Source organism: Boleophthalmus pectinirostris, unplaced genomic scaffold, assembly GCF_026225935.1.
Source record: "Boleophthalmus pectinirostris isolate CB_2022bp ecotype Guang Dong unplaced genomic scaffold, ASM2622593v1 HiC_scaffold_8, whole genome shotgun sequence".
Taxonomy (NCBI): Eukaryota; Metazoa; Chordata; class Actinopteri; order Gobiiformes; family Gobiidae; genus Boleophthalmus; species Boleophthalmus pectinirostris.
This window is the reverse complement of record NW_026571515.1, coordinates 18,938,657-18,959,505: the sequence shown is the minus strand read 5'-3', so window position 1 is coordinate 18,959,505 and position 20,849 is coordinate 18,938,657. Positions and strand designations below refer to the sequence as shown.

Sequence of the window (20,849 nt, the reverse complement as noted above, 5' to 3'; positions counted from 1 at the left end):
ATGATTATCTTCATTGTTCCTCCTTAGCAACATCACAAAGCAGTACTGAAGTGTTTACAGTTTTACAGTTACTACATGATATACACCTCATCCCCATGCACAGATCAGTTTGATAAATGTGGTCCATTCTCTCCACACATTTGCATTCATTCACATAGGAGCACTTCTTATTGGGAGCCTAGCATGTGTTCAGACTGACGAGTGGAGATGCAGTTAATTATGTGTAATGAGCACACTTCTGTATAATGCTAATCAACTCAGAGCTGTTTGGAAAAGTGCCACTTGTACAAGTATAATACAGTGAGTGATGGACTGATTGTAATATTGCATTGTGATGCACAATATTGTGGTACTGGATTACAATGTGTTTTATGGTTTAACTTATTTACATATTTATACATTTATTCACTTACTTACTTACTTACTTTAAGTGGATTGTTTCTCAAACTGTTGTACCTGCATAGCTAGTGGTACGCAAGATTCCTCTGGTGGTATGCAATGTCCTGTGCAAGTCTAGGTATCTAATCTTCTTGTCTAATTTTGCATCAGTATTATTCACATTTTTGTCATCCTTTGAGCTAGTTCTTGTATTCTTGCTGGTGTAGTGTTTTTTTAGACCTAGTTTAACCTTAGTATCAACCTAAAATAAAACTGACATTGTATCCTTAGGCAAGACACTTCACCCACATTGCCTAGGATGAACGCGGTGTGTGGGTGAGTGTTGGTGGTCGGAGGAGCCTCGCTTTCTGTCAGTCTGCCCCAGGGCAACTGTGGCTACAGTTGTATCTTACCACCACTGAATGTGGAGTGAATGAAAACTGTAAAGTGTCTTTGACTGTCCAAAAAGTGTTATATAAATCTGATTCATTACTAGTATTAAAGGTGTACTATGCAACTTTTCTGGAGAGTCCACCAACTACTTGTCTGTTTATTGGTCAGAAATATCTTGAAAAAACATTAATTCTTACCTGTGGATAACCTGTAACTTGGCCTGGATGTTTAACCTGCTTGTTTCCAAGGTTAAACAGTATGCTTTCAATGTATTTCTCTTCAGGTTTCTTCACCATCTTCCATTTGATTTTTAGAAATTTCAGAAAATTTCTAGAATTTTTTTTTAGATCCCACCAAATGTACGTCATTTTGAATGCCAAGTTATTTTGAATATTATTTACAAAGCAGAGCAGTGATTGATCCAGGATGTTCATGTGTATCATAGTGTGGGTTGTCTTGGAGATATCACCTGCTTTATTGAATGGAAACAGATACCTGAAAAATTACATAGTACACCTTTAACTTATTTTTCTTCAATTTGTCTTCACCATTTGAATTTTGAAAATTCTGATTAATATTTTAGATTCCCACCAAAATCATAATTGGGAAAACATGAAAACTTGTCATTTGCGCTTTAACCTCAAAGTGTTGCTAGTGTTGCCTCACACACGCCAGCTGATGATATATTGCTAACACTTCTAAAAGGCAAACTCATCTAAATACTGAGTGGGTGTCCTATTTTGACCCCTCTGGGACCCCCTACCTTGCTCTCTCCCACTGCCTCTTGTAAACACGAATGTCAATATTCACGGCTTCCTCTTCAAAGTGTGAAATCTGGGGTTTTAGCCTCCTGCTGGGGAACTCAGAGCAGGTTTGTCTGAACACTTGACTTGTATGCAATGGATGTTATAGAGAACAAAGAGAAAAGACGACACGGCATCTGTCTTTTAATGAAGCATCTGCTCACAAAGGCATTATCAAAACACTGCTCCTGATTTATAATATCAACACAACTGGTGATAGGGTAGTTTCCAAGGCAAACACTCCCGATGATGGATAGGGGAAAATTAGGTCAGTTTGAGGACTATGTTTTTGTTAGTTCTGAAATATAGCGGGAGTGCAGAGTGGCAGAGTGGTTAGACTTGGCAGGTTGACATGGAGTGAATCTAGGTGTGTGCATGTCTTTCCTATTTTTGCTTTATGCACTGTTCAATATGTGGATAATGCACACTATAATTTGTTATTTAAATTCATTTTGTATTTTTCTTGAGTTTTAAGACAATCCTAAAACTTTTTTGACAGTGTTTGCTGTGTGCATTGTGTCACTGTGTCAACTCCTAAACATCCCACCATTAGAGATACATGTTTGACTTTGACTTGTCCAATATAGATCTAAAATGGAAGTTCCTCTACTAAAGTTCCTCCACTGCTGCCCCAATGTGACTCCCAAGGGCCTCCCAGCCAACCAGGTCCGGTCTTGCTTAGCTTCCGAGATCGAATACGAATGGTTTATGCCTTAATAAACTGAGACATCTTGACATAAATTATTAAAACATCACAATATTTCTGTATCATAGCTAGATCATTGATGTAGTGTGGATTTTTAATTGATTTGATTTTCTAAATGGAAATATAGCTGTTGATACTGTTCACATTATACCAAAAAACTCTTGCTTATGCCTATTTAGAGTAACTATCCTGATATTTACTGTCATTTTCTTCTTCTTTCTCAGTTGTTGGTGAACTCCGTGGTGCAGCCGGCTTTGCTGTATGAGAACGTGGTTGTGAGCGAAGGCAGCCCCATCCTCAGAGACCTGCTGTTCAGTCCGGACCACCAGTACCTATACGCCCTCACTGACAAACAGGTAAGAGAACCAATCAGTCAGAACGCAGCATACAGTGAACGCTAATGACCAAGAGCGAACAATAACTGGATATCAATAAGCAGTTACTGTGTGTATTGATTTAGACTCTGTGTTGATTGGTCATGTAGATTATTTTGAATAGTATTTACAAAGCAGAGTATGGATCAGATGTGTTTGTATGTATTATAGCATGAGTTGCGATTACATCATAAAATTGAGGTGGGGCAGTTAATTCTATGGAAAAATATGCCTTTTTACTATCAGATTGCAAATGTTTTATAGTTGATATCTTTGTCATGACTGAATCTATCCGCTTGCAACAAAATATGGTGACTTTGGGCGGCGACAGTAGCTAAGTTGGAGGAGACTGGCGGGTCAAATCCCACTTTCGAAATAAACATTGTTGGGTGATCTGCTCCACTGACTTAAATTGACAGTGATATTCCAGTCAGTTCTTTCTGGTTTGATTGTGTTATAATATAACCCATAGGGATGTAAAAATAACCAAAATATTGTGATATCTTATTATAAAAAGTCTCACAATAATATCGTGCGCTGTCAGAATATATATCGGATTGCAGGTCTTTTTGCTTAAACTGAGTTACAGTGCAGCAATAGCTAAAAAAAAAGACAGAGGGAACTACATAAACCATAATCCTTTGCTCCATTTCAGTGTAGACTACATGAAGAAATAACAGTTCTAAAAAGTCTTAGTTCTTTGGGTTAAGTTTTGTCAAGACATTTTAAAAGGAAAAAGTATCATTCACAGTTCTGTTAGCCTCCACAAAATATCGCAATAAATATCAAGCTGTGAGATGTATACGTAAAAATATTGTACAGAGAGGTTTGGATATTGTTACATCCCTTATCGTGAGCTTTCCCATGATATCACAATAAATATCGTACCATGAAGTTCATACCGTGACAATATTGTATCTTGAGGCTTGGATAGTGCTACACCCCAACTAATAAACTTAGAGAACTACATATCCCATGATTCATTTCAGTCCAGTCAACATGAAGAAATGTTTTTTACTTGAACTCATGGGATTATGAGAGTAATGATTCACACCAAAATCTTGTCAAGGTATTTTAAAAGCAAAAAAGTGTCCTATTTACAATTATATTAGCCTCTCTAAAATATCGAAATAAATATCGTACTGTTAGATTTGGATATCGTTACATCCCTAATAGCTCATTAAAGTCTAACAAGCTTGGGATAGAGCAGTGCTTACAGTTAGCATCACACTCCCATTGAACGTTGACGACATCAGCTGCAAAATATCAATAGCTGACAGATGCAGTTCTACTTCTAATGCGACAATTATAAATAATAACATTGTGAACTCTTCGTGTAAGTTTGCAAAATTCAATAAAACGTAGAGTAGACTGGGGAGAGCAATCAAGCTAATTACATCCATACCACATAGAGAGTGGACCCAGTGCAGTTTAGAGATGCACACACACGCTTCCATGCATGTGCACACACACACACACACATTCACACACATAGGCTCATATAGCAGTTCTAATTAACATCATGCATAATGAATGGTGTCATGTAAGGATGAAGCATGTCACAGCTGTATATTTAAATTACACTCGGAGCTTTGCATTTTAATTGAACACTAAAATGTCCAGGCTAATTGTGAGAAATAATTTTATGCATTAATAATCATGTAAAATCATATCACCTACAAGGAAATGTAATAAGATGTATGAAATTAGATATTTTTGGGTGGTACTTGCTCAATGTACTGCAGTTTATTTTTTCACAGCAGCATTATTATAGACTGTCCACTTTTATGGTGGAAGAGATGTTATTGCTTTGCCTGGATCTATATATTTCCATAGAAAAAAGCAGGTGGTGCCAATTAACCACATTGCAGGTCAGATCTGAGGGGAGGCGAGTGCACTCACAGTAAGAAGGATTAAAAACACAGAAGTGAAGAGATGCAAAAATAGATTTAAAGGTTCTATAAAATTTACTCTTGTGAGCTTTAAGCCATGTTATAATGTTGTTACCTCATCAAAAACAGACCTGGAGTTGTGTTTAGTTTTATTCGCACATGTTTGAGTAACTCTTTAGTATTAGTCTGTCTACATCTTCCAAGCTCAAAATGTTCTGTTCCACCTTGTGATGTCATGAAGAAGCAGTTTTCATGGTAGCAGCTGCCGTTAACATTTTGTTTCGTAGAGATTGGAAACCCCAGGGCTGAAAGTATCCAAATGAGTGAAGGTGTATGGAGTTTAAGTGGAGAACTTCCTGTATTACCACATGACATCACAAGGTGGAACAGAGTGTTTCAATTTGAGAAAAGAATTCAAACAAAACATAACTCCAGGTGATGAGAAAACAACATAACATAGATCAGAAAATAACGTAATATGGACCCTTTAATAACAAATACCGTGGAACATTCCAGTAAGTATTTGTAAGGAATCTCCATGGAGACAAGCAGGCGATGTACCCCCCCACTAGAAAAGCTCCATAGGGCACCTTTAATATCACATTCACATGCCTAATTCTTAATCGTGTAAGCAAAAATAGACAATTTATATGATGTCATGCCATGTGATCTTATTTCCCTGTGCTCAGTAATACTCTAGAAATGATTTGATTGTATTAAGACACTTTATTGCATCAGTCAAGCTTGGCTACATGACATAATGCTATAACACTGTGCAGTGCTGCCTCTTGGGAAATAGTTTCAATAGTCAATACAGGATGAGAAAACACAGGCCATACTAACCATGTTTTATGCGGTCAAGATGGCCTCAGAAGATGTGGTTTTCAACTTCACCACAGTGTATGTATTGTACACATCATTTTATAGGCTGACATTACAACATTCTTAACAGACCAAAGTTTGAAGGGAAAATCAAAAATGCAGATGTTTTGACATGGTTTATGGTTAATATTTCTCTACTTACTGACTTCATCTACCTGGACCAACAACGAGCACAAACTTTAACATTTTCTCTGTCAGAACTATGAATAATGGTTCAATTATTATTATTGTTAATAATATATCGCTTTAAAAAGAGGTAGATTTATTCAATATCAAAGACATGATTATTGAAAGGACATTAAATTAAGTGTGCAGTTTGGGGATTTCTTTTGAATTGCCCTGTGAATTGCCTATAAAGTTATATAGGCCCCTGACCTCCACTTGATATTTTCACATAGTGTGCACTGGACCACTGAGACCTGTAGCACTTCCAAAGATAATGAAATGGTGCAATGTCTATTTGTGCTAATTAAATTCAAGAGGGTATTTAAATGTATAGTAGAGACCATGGACTGCATATATAAATGGACATAGCTAACGCGCCATGATCCTGGTGGGTTTTTGTTTTTTTCGCTATTTTGTCCTTCAAAAAAACATCCTGTTCATAATATAGATCCTGGCTCCAAATTCGCACCTATAACCTTTAGATTCGTTTGAGTGGTACTGAATGCTATGGGTGACTCTCACTTAATCTACTTTTTTATACAGACTATCCATGTATACTATCCACAATCCATGTACAGAAACCGTACATGGATTGGATTTAAATATTAAGTAAAACACACTTATGAGTTTGTTATGAGATGTTATAACAGTCTCTCATTATTGGCTTACTCCAGTCTGTATTTCGTTAGATTCCTGGATGGTTGAGTAATCCTGTATTTTCCTGCCATTGGGACTTGAGTGCTCAGAAAATTGCCATTTTCACCTACCTCCCATCTCCACCTACTGCTTGGTCTTTACTTGCCATTATTCAAAATATTCAGACTCCGGCTTACTTTGTGTTTTCTTTTAATAAGACAAATAGTGTAAAAAACTATTGCTTATTAACCTGACATATTTTGGTGGTAGGATTTATTAGAAGGAAATACAAAATACGTTTTCTGAACATAATTGTCCTGCTGCTTGTTATGGTGAAATGCCACTATAAAGAGTTGGGGTCTATATGTTGTGCAGTTTTGAACAGAAAGTAACTCTTTTAAGATACATATTGCGTTTTACAATGAACACAAAAAGCATAATTCCTTCTTTAGACCTTTTACCATAATGATAAATGTACACTATCACACATTATTATCCTAGAAAATCTGAAGAATCTTTTGAATAAGTATCATCATTGCTGTACATATACTATTACATGTATTACCAGGCTCTAAGTCACTCCCCATGGCCCCGCCCACTTCCCCCTCTCCCCTACGTTACATCCACCACTGTGTTATCCCATAAGAGCTAATGACGGCGCTGTGATAACCTTCAGCAGCTCTCCCCCTGTACGCGCGCTAACTGCCGTACCACTGGTGTGTAATTTCACAGCGATTACGCCTAATTGACTTCCACGTGTCAGACTGGGCGTGCGTGCAGAGGAAGAGGGAAGAGAGGAAGAGAGGAGAAGAGGAAGAGGTTAGAGGAAAAGGGGTGTAACTGATACAGATATGCTGCAGGCATGGTAAAGGGAAATTAGTCTAATTGTAGTCAGGGAAGATGCAGGGCTTCTACTGTACTGTGAGACGCTCTTACGATTGCATATAGTGAAGAAATCCACTCGCACAAAGAGTCATGTTTGAAGGATTTGGATGAAAATAGTTAAATAGAGATCTTAACTATTTATAAGGCCTTAATACGCATTAGTTTGGTGTTTGTTAACATTCTTAGTAGCCAGACTGGCACCTCCAATTTCATTACTGTCCAGCGACTAGGTCAGGAATCAGAATACAGTAGAAGGTATATCCAGAAGTGCGAGTTTGGGCACCAGCCAATCAGCGAAGAGGCATACATTCTGAGTTGTCACCGATTCCCGAGATGGAGGATTTAGAGCCGTAACAAAGAGAATGTTTGGTGAATTTTATCAAGGGGAAAGACGTTACAATTTGGGAAAAGCTTAAAATACCAATTATCCCTGTTAGCAGCGCATTAGATACCTCATGACCAAATAGCAGCAATTGGTTAAATTAAAAAAGTACCTGCCTACGGTTGAGTGAACGAATTCTAACACTGCAAGGTCAGACAGATTCTACGAAGTGAAACCGGCTGATGAATCAGGCTACATTCAATTTTCAATTGTTGTTTCTTACTGCTTCTAAACACACAACTAATCCTATTTAATGTATTAGAACTTTTTTTTGTGATATGCAATACCAATAATACAAAAATAATAATAAATAATAAATCAATTGAGTATATTTTTTCCCCTGTAAACACTAATAACAAAGACAACTTTAAATAGCCAAAAAAGTCATATAATTATAACAGTAATATATTTGCATGGGATTTCTGTCAGCTGTGATGGATTTTGAGGAGACAGTTTTTCGTATAATTACAATAACCTATAGAGCTATATAAATATAGCATAAAATCCTTTGACTTGAAAGCCTGGGCTAGGAGCCAACCAGTGTGCCATCATTTTCAATAGACCATAGGCTGTAAAATTAATATACCCAAGTGGTGATATCAATTAGTATGATAATTTTGATGATCATTATTTTAGTCAGCGGCACTCGGTGTGCATTAAAGATGTCTGAGCCACCAGGAAGTCTTTCTCAAATATTAAAGCGGCCTTTTATTTTTGATGAGCGGATATGTTCTCTGCGTGTCAGCACGTGTTAGAAGAGAGAAAGAGGAGAGTTAGAAGGGAAGAGGAAGAGATGATTAAGAGAAAGAGGAGAGGAAGAGGAGGAGCTGATAGGAGCAAGTCAGGTGTGGCATTTTACCACACAGTAAGCTGGGCAGATCTGGTTTCCTTTAATTATGAAATAATTACACACACATGTACACATACACACATACACATGCACACACACGTACATATACACATTATTAGGGTATATGATTTTTATTCTAACTGATGTGGTTGAAGCATTTTGGATCTCAATGCTAACCATAATTATTGTTCCTATCCATGTATTTGAGGCAAGTGGTGGTGGTGGAGCTTTTTCTACAGGTCTTCAAACAGGATCATGCTCAGGATTATCTTTTGTGCTTTTGTTCCATAGTTGCAAAGAGAAAAATGCTAAGCTGGTGTTTATTGTAGATTTAAAGGTTGTATGGAGGATTTGTTTTTGTTTCAAATTGTCATTGAAGTTCAAAATAGCATTATAAAGAGGCAGCAGCCTTGTGATTATGAAAAAAATAAAAATCCATCAACTGTGGATGAGATGTGGTCAGCTAAATATTAGCCAATAGATAACAAGGCTACCACGTTATCTATTGCGCTGGGATTACGTGGTTTACATATGCCTCTCACATACGCAACATACACATTCCACATACGCAAGACGCTGCTGTTCTTAGCAGCTTTTTCGAACTGTAGCTTCCTCGCAGTTAGCACAAAGTTTGTTGCAATGGCAGACAAAAATCCACTACCAGTTTGCCGCAACAAAAAGTAAGTTTTTGAGGTCTCTGAAAGAAGAAAAGGGGAAAAGGAGCGAACCCAGACTAAGGCGATTCTTGGAGATTCCTTCCAACGATGATGCGCAATGAAGCAGAAGAAGGGTCTAATGACTGATGCGTTGGTCACTAAATTACTTCTGGACAGGTAACTTCAGCAGCAACTCTGAACGCACAGCAGCTGTAAACAAGCGTGATTTGTACCGTAAAGAGGAGGTGGCGTTTCTAGTTAGGGAGCTGGGGGATGGGGTCATGTATGCGCAACATTTGAAAAAGGACAAACGGTCGCTGCTTTTCACTTTCCTTGGAAAATTCCCTATACAACCTTTAAGAATGGGATAATTTATTCATTTTTGGTCTGTCAGCATTTCCAACTTTCATTCAAAGAAGTACAATCTCACAGTCCGTCTTTCGTTGTAGTCCCTTGTAACACAGTGTTCTCATTACAAAATGTTGGTACTTTACATCTTCTTTTCATCAGACCCAGTTGTGAGATTTGAGAGTTGATTCAATAAATACAAAAATATAGGTTCTTGGGTACGAGCGTGTTCAGACATCAGTGTTGAAATGAAGGGAGAGTGTGATCTAGTTTGGGAAACTACTGCAAATCTCCACTCCTGATGAACAAGAGAAGATGGAGAAACTGACGAGATCGAGGAGGCAGATGATTTTGCTGCTCTGGTGATGATGGACTGGGCGAAAAAGATTGTGAGATGGGAGTGTTAATCAAATTTTATTCAAGATCAAGATTCATTCTAAAAATTCATTTCAGAATTCTCAAAATGTGGTTTCGAGAAGACTACAGCCTAAAGAAGAAATCTGACCTTTTTTTTTGGTCTTGTTCATGGTCGGGAAATTAAAAGCCTAAAAAAATATACATGGATAGACAGATAGTATGCAGCCAATTCAACATAGCGTTAATCGGTATTTTAAAAAGTATTTAATTGTTGAACTCCAGTATCTCCCCATTTGTATATTTTAGAAAATCCGTACAGTTACATTCAAATTGGAATCCAGTGGAAGGCATTGAGAGTGAAGATGGAAAAAATATCTCTTAACCTTGGACATAATGGTCTTCCTCCAGCCCTGCCCATATTCACAGTCCAGTTCGACAGACGGGAAGAGCAGCCGAGGTGGCAAAACATAATTGGATTTTAAGATGCACCGTTGGTTATTCGGACCAAGTTTCCTCCCCTAGTTTGCTCCGATGTCTCACCCTTTCTCTCCTCCAATAAGGGCCAAAGGGTGCTGCCTTTAGACTGGAAATCAGCACCCTACACCCTTCACCGAAGCCCTTGGTGAACATTAGCTAAACCGTAGTCTTGAGATTCGTCGATGTCTTATTGATGAAATATTCGTACTATTGAGCCCCCCAAGCACTGGACTGTCTGGATACTGCATTAATTATGATGGTCTGGGGGTCATTTTGCATTTGTAGAAAAAAAAAATAAAAATATATATATATATATACATATATATCTATTCCAAAGAAAAACTGAACAATTTCTAGATGCAGAAGTTTCTATTGAAAAGTTAAGATTTAACTTTTAATATTGGACAATTTCACGTCAGAGCTCGGGGGTTGATGTGGGAGGAGAGGCGTTGTGCATTTTAATATCGGCCTGAAGTTTGCTTTTCTGAAGGAATATATAAGTACGACGAGATATACTGAAGTAATACAGACAGGCGAGTACTTTAGGCTTGATTGCAAATGATGTAAGGAAGAAGTGTAAATAACAAAGAGAATCGGTACGTCTATGCATCTATCTTCATTCCTTCAAGCCTCCATTTAGGCCCCATATTACCCTACTTTCTGTTATACTTGTTGTTACCTCATTTTGCTTAATTCACACAAGTTCAACACACAAATCCTGCATATTTAGGCAGTCTCTCAGACAAAAAACACTCTGTTCCACCTTGTGATGTCATATGAGAATATAGGACTAAAGACAGGACTAAAACAGGACTAAAACAGGACTAAAACCAGGACTAAAACAGGACTAAAACAGGACTAAAACCAGGACTAAAAACATAACTAAAACCAGGTCTAAACAGTATGACACCTAACAGTAGGGTGGACATAATTTAAGGCAGCAGTGATCTCATATAAAAATAATTTCTCTATCAATAATATTTTTAATCTGATTAAGATAAACTGGGCTTTTTATTGTCTTTTAGCAGACAAAACATCTTATGTTAATATATCCTAGTCTTTGCTTCTCTACAGCAAACAATTACCTATTCATGCAGACTTGGGCTCAACAGCCAATTTGAAGAGAACGAACAAGAATTTTCAGGATGTGGTTGCTACATTCATGTAGTTTTAAAAAGCGCGACAATATCAAGTAATCCAAAGTATTCAGATTACATTACTCACTTTAAGTAATTTAATGGATTACGTTACAAACTACATTTTGGGGTATGTAATCTGTAATCTGTAGGGGAATACATTTTAAAAGTAACCTTCCCAACACTCGTGACATCAGTGGTTGTTGGTGCGTACTGATTTCAGAAATATAACATGTATGTAGGAATCTCTATACATGTATCTACTGGCTTTTCAGATCACATGCACACCAAACATAAAACCCGTTTAGTACAAGGTCAAAACTTTAAAACATTTATATAGTCTGTTGTATAATTTCCTTGCACCCCGAAGCGTCTCCCTCCCGTATGAAGTCATTGTGAAATCACCCCATTTTTGCACATAAAACCAACCGTGAAGCTAAATCACTTTTGTTACATGTTTAAATTGTCCCCATTGAACGGAAAAGCGCAGAGTCGGACATTCATCAAGCTGTCTCCACGCTCTCCCGCTGGCGTCACCTGAAGAATGTCTGGTACGGATGACATCACCAGATTGCTCGATGATAAATGGCGAAGAGTATTGCATGTCATAATACAGTGTGGCTATAGGAATCTCTGAAACAAATGAGTCACTTATCATGTCTTTAGTGGTGTCCGGAGATTGCTTCTGTTACTTAGGGGAAGTATTACGAGATGTTTTTGGACAAAGTTGACTGCACTTGATGTGATTATGCCATGTTCTCATCTGAAGGTGTAATTCTCTAATGCTTGGTCAGTGGTCCATGTCTCTTCTTAATGTGGTTTCGTATGGGATTATATTGGAGGGTAGTAAATGTATTGCTTGACCAGACACTTCTTCTTTCTTTGTTTGAATGCAGAAGGATCTAGAACTAGACCATAAAGTGCTTCAACTTGTGATGTACCAAAGATAGGCCCGTCACGATAATTACTACATCGACGTATCGTTCACTGTATGAAAACTGGAACGATATTCTTCAGGGATCAGTATTTATTATGTGTATGCTTTCTTTGCACCATTGCGAGATTTTTACTCTTGTTACTCTTTTTAGCGTTTTGGCTCATTTGTGGCATGTGTCTCTCAAATACGGAAGACACAGGGGTTTTCAAATTGGGTGAATGTGAGGCTCCCCTTAAGGGCGAAGTATAGTTCTGCATCAACTCAACGCGCACTGCCGCGGTCGCCGTGTCGCTGTCGTTTTTGATTTATGGATCTGTGTCGAAGTCTATGCGCCGTGAAATAATTCACCACCAAAACGGTAGGGGGCTAGGATATATGTCCATTCATATATATATATATTCGCTCTATGCGTATGAAACATATAATCTCTGAAAAGTTTAACATGAACCATGTCCAACGCAATAGAAGCACAGAACAGAATCATCATTAGCAGAACACCCCTCTGTCACAGAAAGAACATATATATTGCACTGAGTCACGTCCTTTTAAAGTCCGACAGAAGCTGAACCGTGTCAGGGCACAAGGAGCGAGCTGTTTTTTGAGCGCTTAGTTAATGCAAATTAGCCATGCGGTTTTAAGTTTCATTTCTGTAAAATGTAAACACATATGTGCAAAGCTGCATTAAACACATTATTACTCAGTGTATATTGAAAGAAAGGAAAGTGGAGTACAGGAAATGTATGTAGTGCGGTGATAGAGAGGATCAATCACAGCCCTTATTGTCTGCGTCGCTTCCCCTGCTGTCTGTGTAATTTCGAGGCATAGTTAGAAAATTTTGGAGGTGCACGTTGGTTGACGCAGACGTTCTGCATAGGAGGTTCACATCAACACAGACTCTCTGTGTCATGACACAGATGATTTGACACTGGACAGTAAATTGGCCTTTAGAGTAGATAAAGACAGCCAAGCCCCCCCGCTTTCAAAAATCCATCTGTCTGCCCTCCCCCACACAGGCCTTTGAAGTAAATGCATCTTTTGTGTTCCTGGCAATGATGAGTTTCAATAACAACTGATAATATATATTTTTAAATATTGTATTTTCATATTTCATTTTTTGTGCATTCATAAACGATTTTTGCAACAGCAAATAATTTCCAACTTCATACAGGCCTAATTGAGGCTTCTTTTAACATCACTGAACGTCAGTAGGACACAGGACTAAACCAGGACTAAACCAGGTCTAAACCAGGTCTAAACCAGGACTAAACCAGGACTAAACCAGGTCTAAACCAGGTCTAAACCAGGACTAAACCAGGTCTAAACCAGGACTAAACCAGGACTAAACCAGGACTAAACCAGGATTAAACCAGGACTAAACCAGGACTGATCTTGGACTTGAGAGAGAGAGAGAGGGAGAACTCCAAGCCCACAGAGCAGGGTGTCCACAAAACATGATCGGGCGACTGCTTGTCTCTGCTTGCCATTTGTGCTCATCAGAATCCAGGCATTGTTCAAGTATTGTAAAGCAATTATTGTAAAAGCATGTTGTTTTGGCTGGCCAGGCAAGTAAGTTTGCATTTTATAAAAATGCATCTTCACCTTACAATTAATCCGCTATGGCAACCTATTTACTGCAGTCATGACCTTAGCACCGCCGACACAGCCTAGCCCCTCCTTCTAATGTTAATCCATTTTTTTTATTATGAATTGTAAAAACTGACTCGGGCCTGGAGAGATAATAAAAACGCCATGACAATATTTTCCGTATTCACTTCGCTCATAAAAACATCATCTTAAAACATGGCGAGTCCACCAAGGTGCAGCTAGGGCACCTACCTCAACTCCACGGGACGAGATGGACCATTGACCAAGCGCCACTATCCCCCTCCTCGCTTATAAAACAAGACTTATGATTTACTGAGCTGGTGCAATAGGTCTGATCACCATATAATTTCCTATTTCATAACTCATACGGGGCCAAGGTCAGGTGTATGTAAGGTGACCCCACGTCGGCCATCTTGGCTCTAAACTGTCCTCATAACGGTCCTCCTGATGTACCTCCGTTTATCGATTTAGCCGCTGTTACAGAAACGGGGCAGTCGGAGAAACCCTAGCCTTGGCATGGCATCAAAGCAGCTTCATATTCCAATTCACTCAGCGTTTACAGCGACTTGGAGGTCAGGGAGAGAAATCCTGGCGTGCGCTTCCGATATTTTTTTTTTTTTACTCCTCCTCCCCTCAACCACTTTTCTTTTGGTGTTTGTCCAACTTTGAAGTCACAAAATCGTCGGAGAAGACAGCAGGACGGGGAGCGAATAATGAGCGGAGGAGAGGAGACGGAAAGCTAGCTCGAAGTTGCCCTTGGCGCTATTAGCTAATTGGGCAGAGTTGGGTTTGGAAGAGGCTGGTGTCTGCAGTTGTTTGCGTGGGCTAGAAGAATGACTGACAGACTGGTCTTTGGCTTAGAAACGCTGTCGCACAAAGCAGGATTATTTTATCAAAACATCAACATCTTCTTGAAAAGTTTAGGAGCCGCTTGTCGTAACCTAGCACACCTTGTCGTATTGTGAATATTATTTGTGCATAAAAACAAGTGGAGGTAAACTAGTGTTCGTCTGACAGTGCAGAGGAGGAGGTGGGGGTGTGCTCATTAACAGTCTGCAAGGGGCTGGTGGGGGTGCAGAGTTGGACAGGGGTTTGGGTACAAGCTGGAGAAGTAGACACGAGATGTAACTTATTTTTCTACTAAAATGTAACATGGGCAATTAGAGGGAAAAATGCAAAATCATGTCTGGTTTGTTGATGACTGCAGTCTGCATATTCCAGACATGCTTTTGTAGATTCTGACTGGTCTGGTTTGTGCAGTGTTTGCTTTTCTATTTTTATTTGAGACTCACTGGAGGCTTGACTAAACTGGGAGCTGAAGATGTTGGTGAATGATTTGTTTTTAACTGGGATGTTTAAAAGCGTGTTATTAACTGGCCACCTGCTTGTGTCCATGGAGATGTTATTACTTTGTTACACAGTATGATATTAAACCATAGATATTGTATAAAGAAGTGGTCTATATGGAATTTGACGTCACCCATAGTGTTCAACTCGAGTCAAATGAAGCTCCTGAGGTGAGCAGTTATAGGGGCAAATTTGGAGCCAAGTTCCAGATTTGGAATACAAATTTATTGATGGACAAAATAGCAAAATAAAAACACCAGGATCATGTAGAGCCTTGCAGCAGTAACAGTTCCCTGTAGGGGTGACAATTTTTCAATGTAGTCAATTGGAAACAGAGATGATGGAGACAGAAGGCTTGTAGGTTAACAGTGTCAATTTATATATACAGTCTATGCATTAAACGTATCTGTATCTATGTAGACAAGCAGGTGATGTGACCAGATCAAGTTACCGGTCAGAACTGTGGAGAGGTGATCCCACTCACTAAGAATGCATGTTGTAACTTTACTGTGTTTGTTTATTTGTATTTATTAATGTGGATCATTATTTGGTTTGTGTGAATGAACTAAACAACTGAACAACAAAAATGAATTGAACAACTAAAAAAAGGTACACAAAAGGTTTTGATATGTGGCCGAAAAGTTTTTAAATTGGTACGCCGGATGTATTTGATTGTGAAAGGAACTGTACAGGATGCCATCTTGACTAAAAGCTGCATTCACACTTACGTCACAAACCAGGAAGGCGTTTGGAACGACGCGATTACAACTTCCCATGGCCAGTTTTCTTCATCTACATGTCACTGTAGCTTTCCATTATGTTTGGCTCATCAACAGTTCCAACCATACCTCAGTTTTCATCATTTCTCCACTGACGCACAACTCCAAGGACAATGGATACATGCAATTAGAAGAGATGAGGTGCCAAAGTCAAGATGATTCCAAACAGCACATATGTATGCAGTCTTCATTTTACCACTGATCACATTTACTTCAATGGATTTTATCACAGTCGGTCAGCGAGCCCAGTGTCAGTAAGTACATCGGAAGTTGTAATCGCATCTTTCTAAACGTCTTCCTGGTGTGTGATGTAACGTGAATAGAGCCTATTCAAAAGAAAACAAATGAAACTGTGTTGCTGTGTGTAGTTGCCGCTGTGTTCAATAAAACATGAACACTGATGTTTCAATGAAGAAATCCACCCCGGTCGTTTATCTGGAAGACTTCACTATGTAATATTTCAAGGCAAAAAAAAAAACACCTGTATTTGACTATAGGCATATATGATAATACTATACTGTGGAACATTCCAGGCAAAGTAATAAACAGAGTTCCCACGGTCATGAAAATCCAGAAAAAGTCATGAAAATTTGTAAATTCAGTGAAAGTTTTGGAAAAGTCATGGAATTTTAGTATGCTTTTCACACAACTACAGCATTGTGTTAATTATCATTAGACTATTATGATTATTTCCGAACATATGCGCCTTTTGTTTAAAAGAGACAACAATAAATGCGTTGACAGTATTTTGAATGTTAAAAAACAATAATAACAAACCATAAGGTGAGTGGAAAAGGTTAACATTTCATATTTAGCCCTAAAAGTTTGATCAATTCTACACATGTTGGGTGCTGTTAAGTCATGGAAAATTCACTTTAGGTCATAAAAAAGTCATGGAAAAGTTTAGAAATTTTGTCAGTGAAAAAAAGTGGAAACTCTGAATATCATCACCATGGATAAAAAAAAAGTAACATAAAAGCTAAGCTAACTTGAGCGGTGGAGAGGTGAGTACTTTTCTAATGTCTGTATGATTCCTAAAAAGTACCATTTGGACCTTTATGGCGATGGAGTTTTGACAAAGCGAAGACCATTTTGTGAAACAGTGTTCTGAAATCCATTCACGATAAAATATACACCGTGGCGGAACATCGGCATTACCATAACAGTCATTCTATATGTGCTAAAGTTCCATCTATAAAAGTCGTACCATCTCGTCTCTGTTTCAGCTCTACTCTCCCCAGTCTCTGTCAGGGGTAGTCCGTAGTGATGAGTGATGGACTGATGTAGCTCTGAAGACAGCAGACGACATAATGTAGCTGAGAGGAGCATCGTGACTTCCATTTGAACCAGGAAACCAGCTTAAGTTGATTTGTGTAAAACCGGGAACGGCGTGTGAGCCATAAAGACAGACAGCTGGGACCGAACTCCCTATAACTATTTATTTGTACTCTGCATGCCAGTTTACGAAGGCGTGCGCTGCGATAAATAACATTTTTACTAGCATATTACATTCACTTTACACTGTTGGTTCACAAAGTAAGCTCGCGTAATGTAGCGCTTTATGTGCGTCGGGATGGTGGATTAACAGAACATTATATTCCAGGTGCCGTCATACAATGGAGCAGGTGTATGCCAACACCAGCTAATGCATTGTGAGGGTGAAATTGCGTTTAGCCTTTGTAATTGTAGCCGGATAAGTACAATACAGCGCAGTAATGTTACACTTAATGGAGGTAGTGTGTTATAATGTCGGAGTAGGATTTCGGCAGACAGACTTGGGTGAAAAGGGCATGTTAGGTTACTATTGTGATTGCGCAAAAAAAAAAAAAATGTTGACAATAGTTTTTGTGTGTGCAAAATATGCCCCAAAGCGAAGGATCATTTTAGGGGCTTTGTGTGAATTGTTACACATGGTTGAATAGATTGTGATTATCTGTCAGAAATGGGTTTTAGGAAGATTATAATTATTTGCAAATCCTTACACTTGTCTCTGGTTTATGTTCTAATGCTGATTCCTCATCAGAAACTTACCTGGAGTTGTGTTTTGTTTCGTTCACACATTTTTAACACAAAACTCTGCATATTTACACTGAGTTATTCTCTCAAACAGAAAGCACTTTGTCCCACCTTGAGATGTCATGTCGTAATACTTACACCTTCACTACACTGCAAAAAACAAAATCTAGTCAAGTTCAGAAGACTTGAATTAAGAAAATTTCATCACGATTTGAGTAAATTTCACTTGACAAGTAAAATTATCTACCAGTGGAACAATACTTTTTTTTTTTTTTAACTTAAAATATGAAAATACATCTTGCTACACTTAAACTAAGAAAAACAACAACTCTTTGCAACTAAAATAAGAAAACATCTAATGTTGCTGAAATTAAGAAAAACATACTAATTCCATTGGTAGATCATTTGACTGTCAAGTTGAATCGACTCAAATAAACTAAAGTGTTCTTAATTTAAGACATTTTAACTTATCTAGATATTGTTTTTCCCGGTGTAAAATCATTTAAAACTGCCACTACATGACATCACTATGTGGAACAAAGCATTTTGAGCTTTGGAGAGGTAGACAGACTAATAATAAAGGATTACACAAACATTACTATTAAAGAGCATTTGTAATCTTCATTGTGGTATCATAATCGGTATCGTGTAATCAGTAAATTTTAGTATTTAGTAACACTACGCTGCAAAAAACAAAATCTAGTTAAGTTAAAATGACTTGAATTAAGAAAGTTTTATTATAATTTGAGTAAATTTCACTTGACAAGTAAAATTATCTGCCAGTGGAATAAGACTTTTTGTACTTAAAATATGAAAATACACCTTGTGTCACTTAAACTAAGAAAAGCAATAAGTCTTTGCACTCAAAATAAGAAACTAAATCTAATATTGTTTAATTAAGAAAAACACATTTATTCCATTGGAAGATAATTTTACTTGTCATGTTGAATCTAGTCAAATAAAGTAAAATGTTCTTAATTTAAGTCATTTAAACTTGCCTAGATATAGTTTTTTTTCCAGTGTAAAAACAACAAAACAAACAAAACAACTACTAAATGACATCATAAGGTGGAACAGAGCATTTCAAGCTTTGTAGACATGTAGACAGACTATTAACAAAGGGTTAAACATTGTTATTAAAGAGCATCATTGGTAAATGGTAACATTTTTCTATAGCGCTTTTCCACCTTCAAGGCACTCAAAGCACTTTACAACAAGGAACCACTCACCCATTCACACACCAGTGTACGCAGACACTGTGGGCAAGGTGGGTTAAGTGTCTTGCCCAAGGACACAACGGCAGCATTCATCTGTGGGAGCTGGACTCACACCAGCCAGTGGATTTGACCGCTCAATCTATGATGTTTTATGTTGAGCTACTGCCGCCCATTATGGTATTGTAATCGGTATTGAGTATTCAGTGAATTACTTATTAGTAACACTAGTCAGTTGTAAAAAAAAAAAAAAAATAATAATAAATTGTTAGTAAGGATTGTTAGTAAGGAAATACATGAATAAAAATAGCTTTGCCCATGTAAACAACATACACAAACAAACCAGACCTACTCATTGTCTAGCTGCTGTTTAGACATTCTTATACAATACTTTCTTGACAGCGACTTGACGTTAACTGGGCAAAATATGTCCGATAGTTGTCATTCAGATGGATAAATACCGCTTTTCAAATTGTATATTCACAGCTTTGCACCAAGTCGGCCATTTTTGAATGAATAGTTTTATTTTGTGGTGTCTTTATTACCCCCAGTGCTTGTGTGTGTTCCGCTCTGGTTTCATCTGGTGCCTGTGAGGTTGGTCTGGCCATGTCGCCGTGGTGATCTATGGCCTCATTTTCTCTGTTTTTCGGCGTGTCCAGCCAAATTCAAGACAGATGAGAGTGCAGCCAAGAGATGGACAGGGAGAGACAATGAAAAAGTTGGACAAATGCAATTCCAAGTAAAAACCAAAAAAACAAAACACAACGCCATGAAAGGGACAATAAAATGAGAGGGATAGAGCAATAGTGAACATCAAAGAAAAACAATATGATTACAAAATGACAAACACTGCCATCACAATAGCGTTCCTCATGTCAGAGTGATCCTTTAATCTATGTTATTGTCTTTGTGAGCTGAAAACATGTGCTTGGTCACCTACTGTTCCTGTCCCCTCCCACTACTGCAAGCACTAACCAATCAGAAAGCTCTCATTTTCCAACCTGCTCTTTATGAAGCACATTTGTTTTCTATTTAATAAAAAAATATGTAAAGTATGTTTGTTTTATAATACATGATTACACCATAATGCCATCTGTCCAATGCATTTTAAATAGATTTAAAGCCCCACTGTGTAACTTTTAACCAAAAAAAAAAAAAAAACCCAAAAACAAATAGACAAAAACAGAAGCTTTTTTTTTTTTTTTTCATTTCAGATATTTGTATTGCACAAAAACTTTGACTAAGCTTATGTTGAGGGAATTCCTCAATAATAACCTCATGTACTAGTATACTATGTAAATTTTTGCCAAAAAGAAACTAAAATAAAAACATTTTTTCATTATTTATGTTTTTATTGCACTGAAAAACATGTGTCCTTATTCTGCGTGGGTTTGGATCTACACAAACCTGACTATTAGAAATGTCGTTCCTTTGGCTATAATATTCTAGCTGGATTCTTCAAGTGTTTTCACTTTGTGGAAACTGTCTGACCTTGCAGCATTAGCATCTATTCTCTTGATGGTAGGCAGGTACTTTTTTTTATATAACCAATCACTGCAATAACATCTTTCCCCTTGATAAAATTCATCAAACATTCGCTTCGTCTATGTTTACTGTTTACTGTTGTGCTG

General features: G+C 37.8%; 1 protein-coding gene across 1 annotated transcript in view; it reads left to right on the top strand.

The window, feature by feature from the left end:
• plxna1a (plexin A1a) overlaps positions 1–20,849 on the top strand; it is a 519,677-nt gene that overhangs the window by 255,516 nt on the left and 243,312 nt on the right. Inside the window, exon 4 of the mRNA XM_055165879.1 lies at positions 2,505–2,636. Coding sequence (XP_055021854.1) covers positions 2,505–2,636 — 132 coding nt within the window. The remainder of the gene's footprint in view (positions 1–2,504; positions 2,637–20,849) is intronic.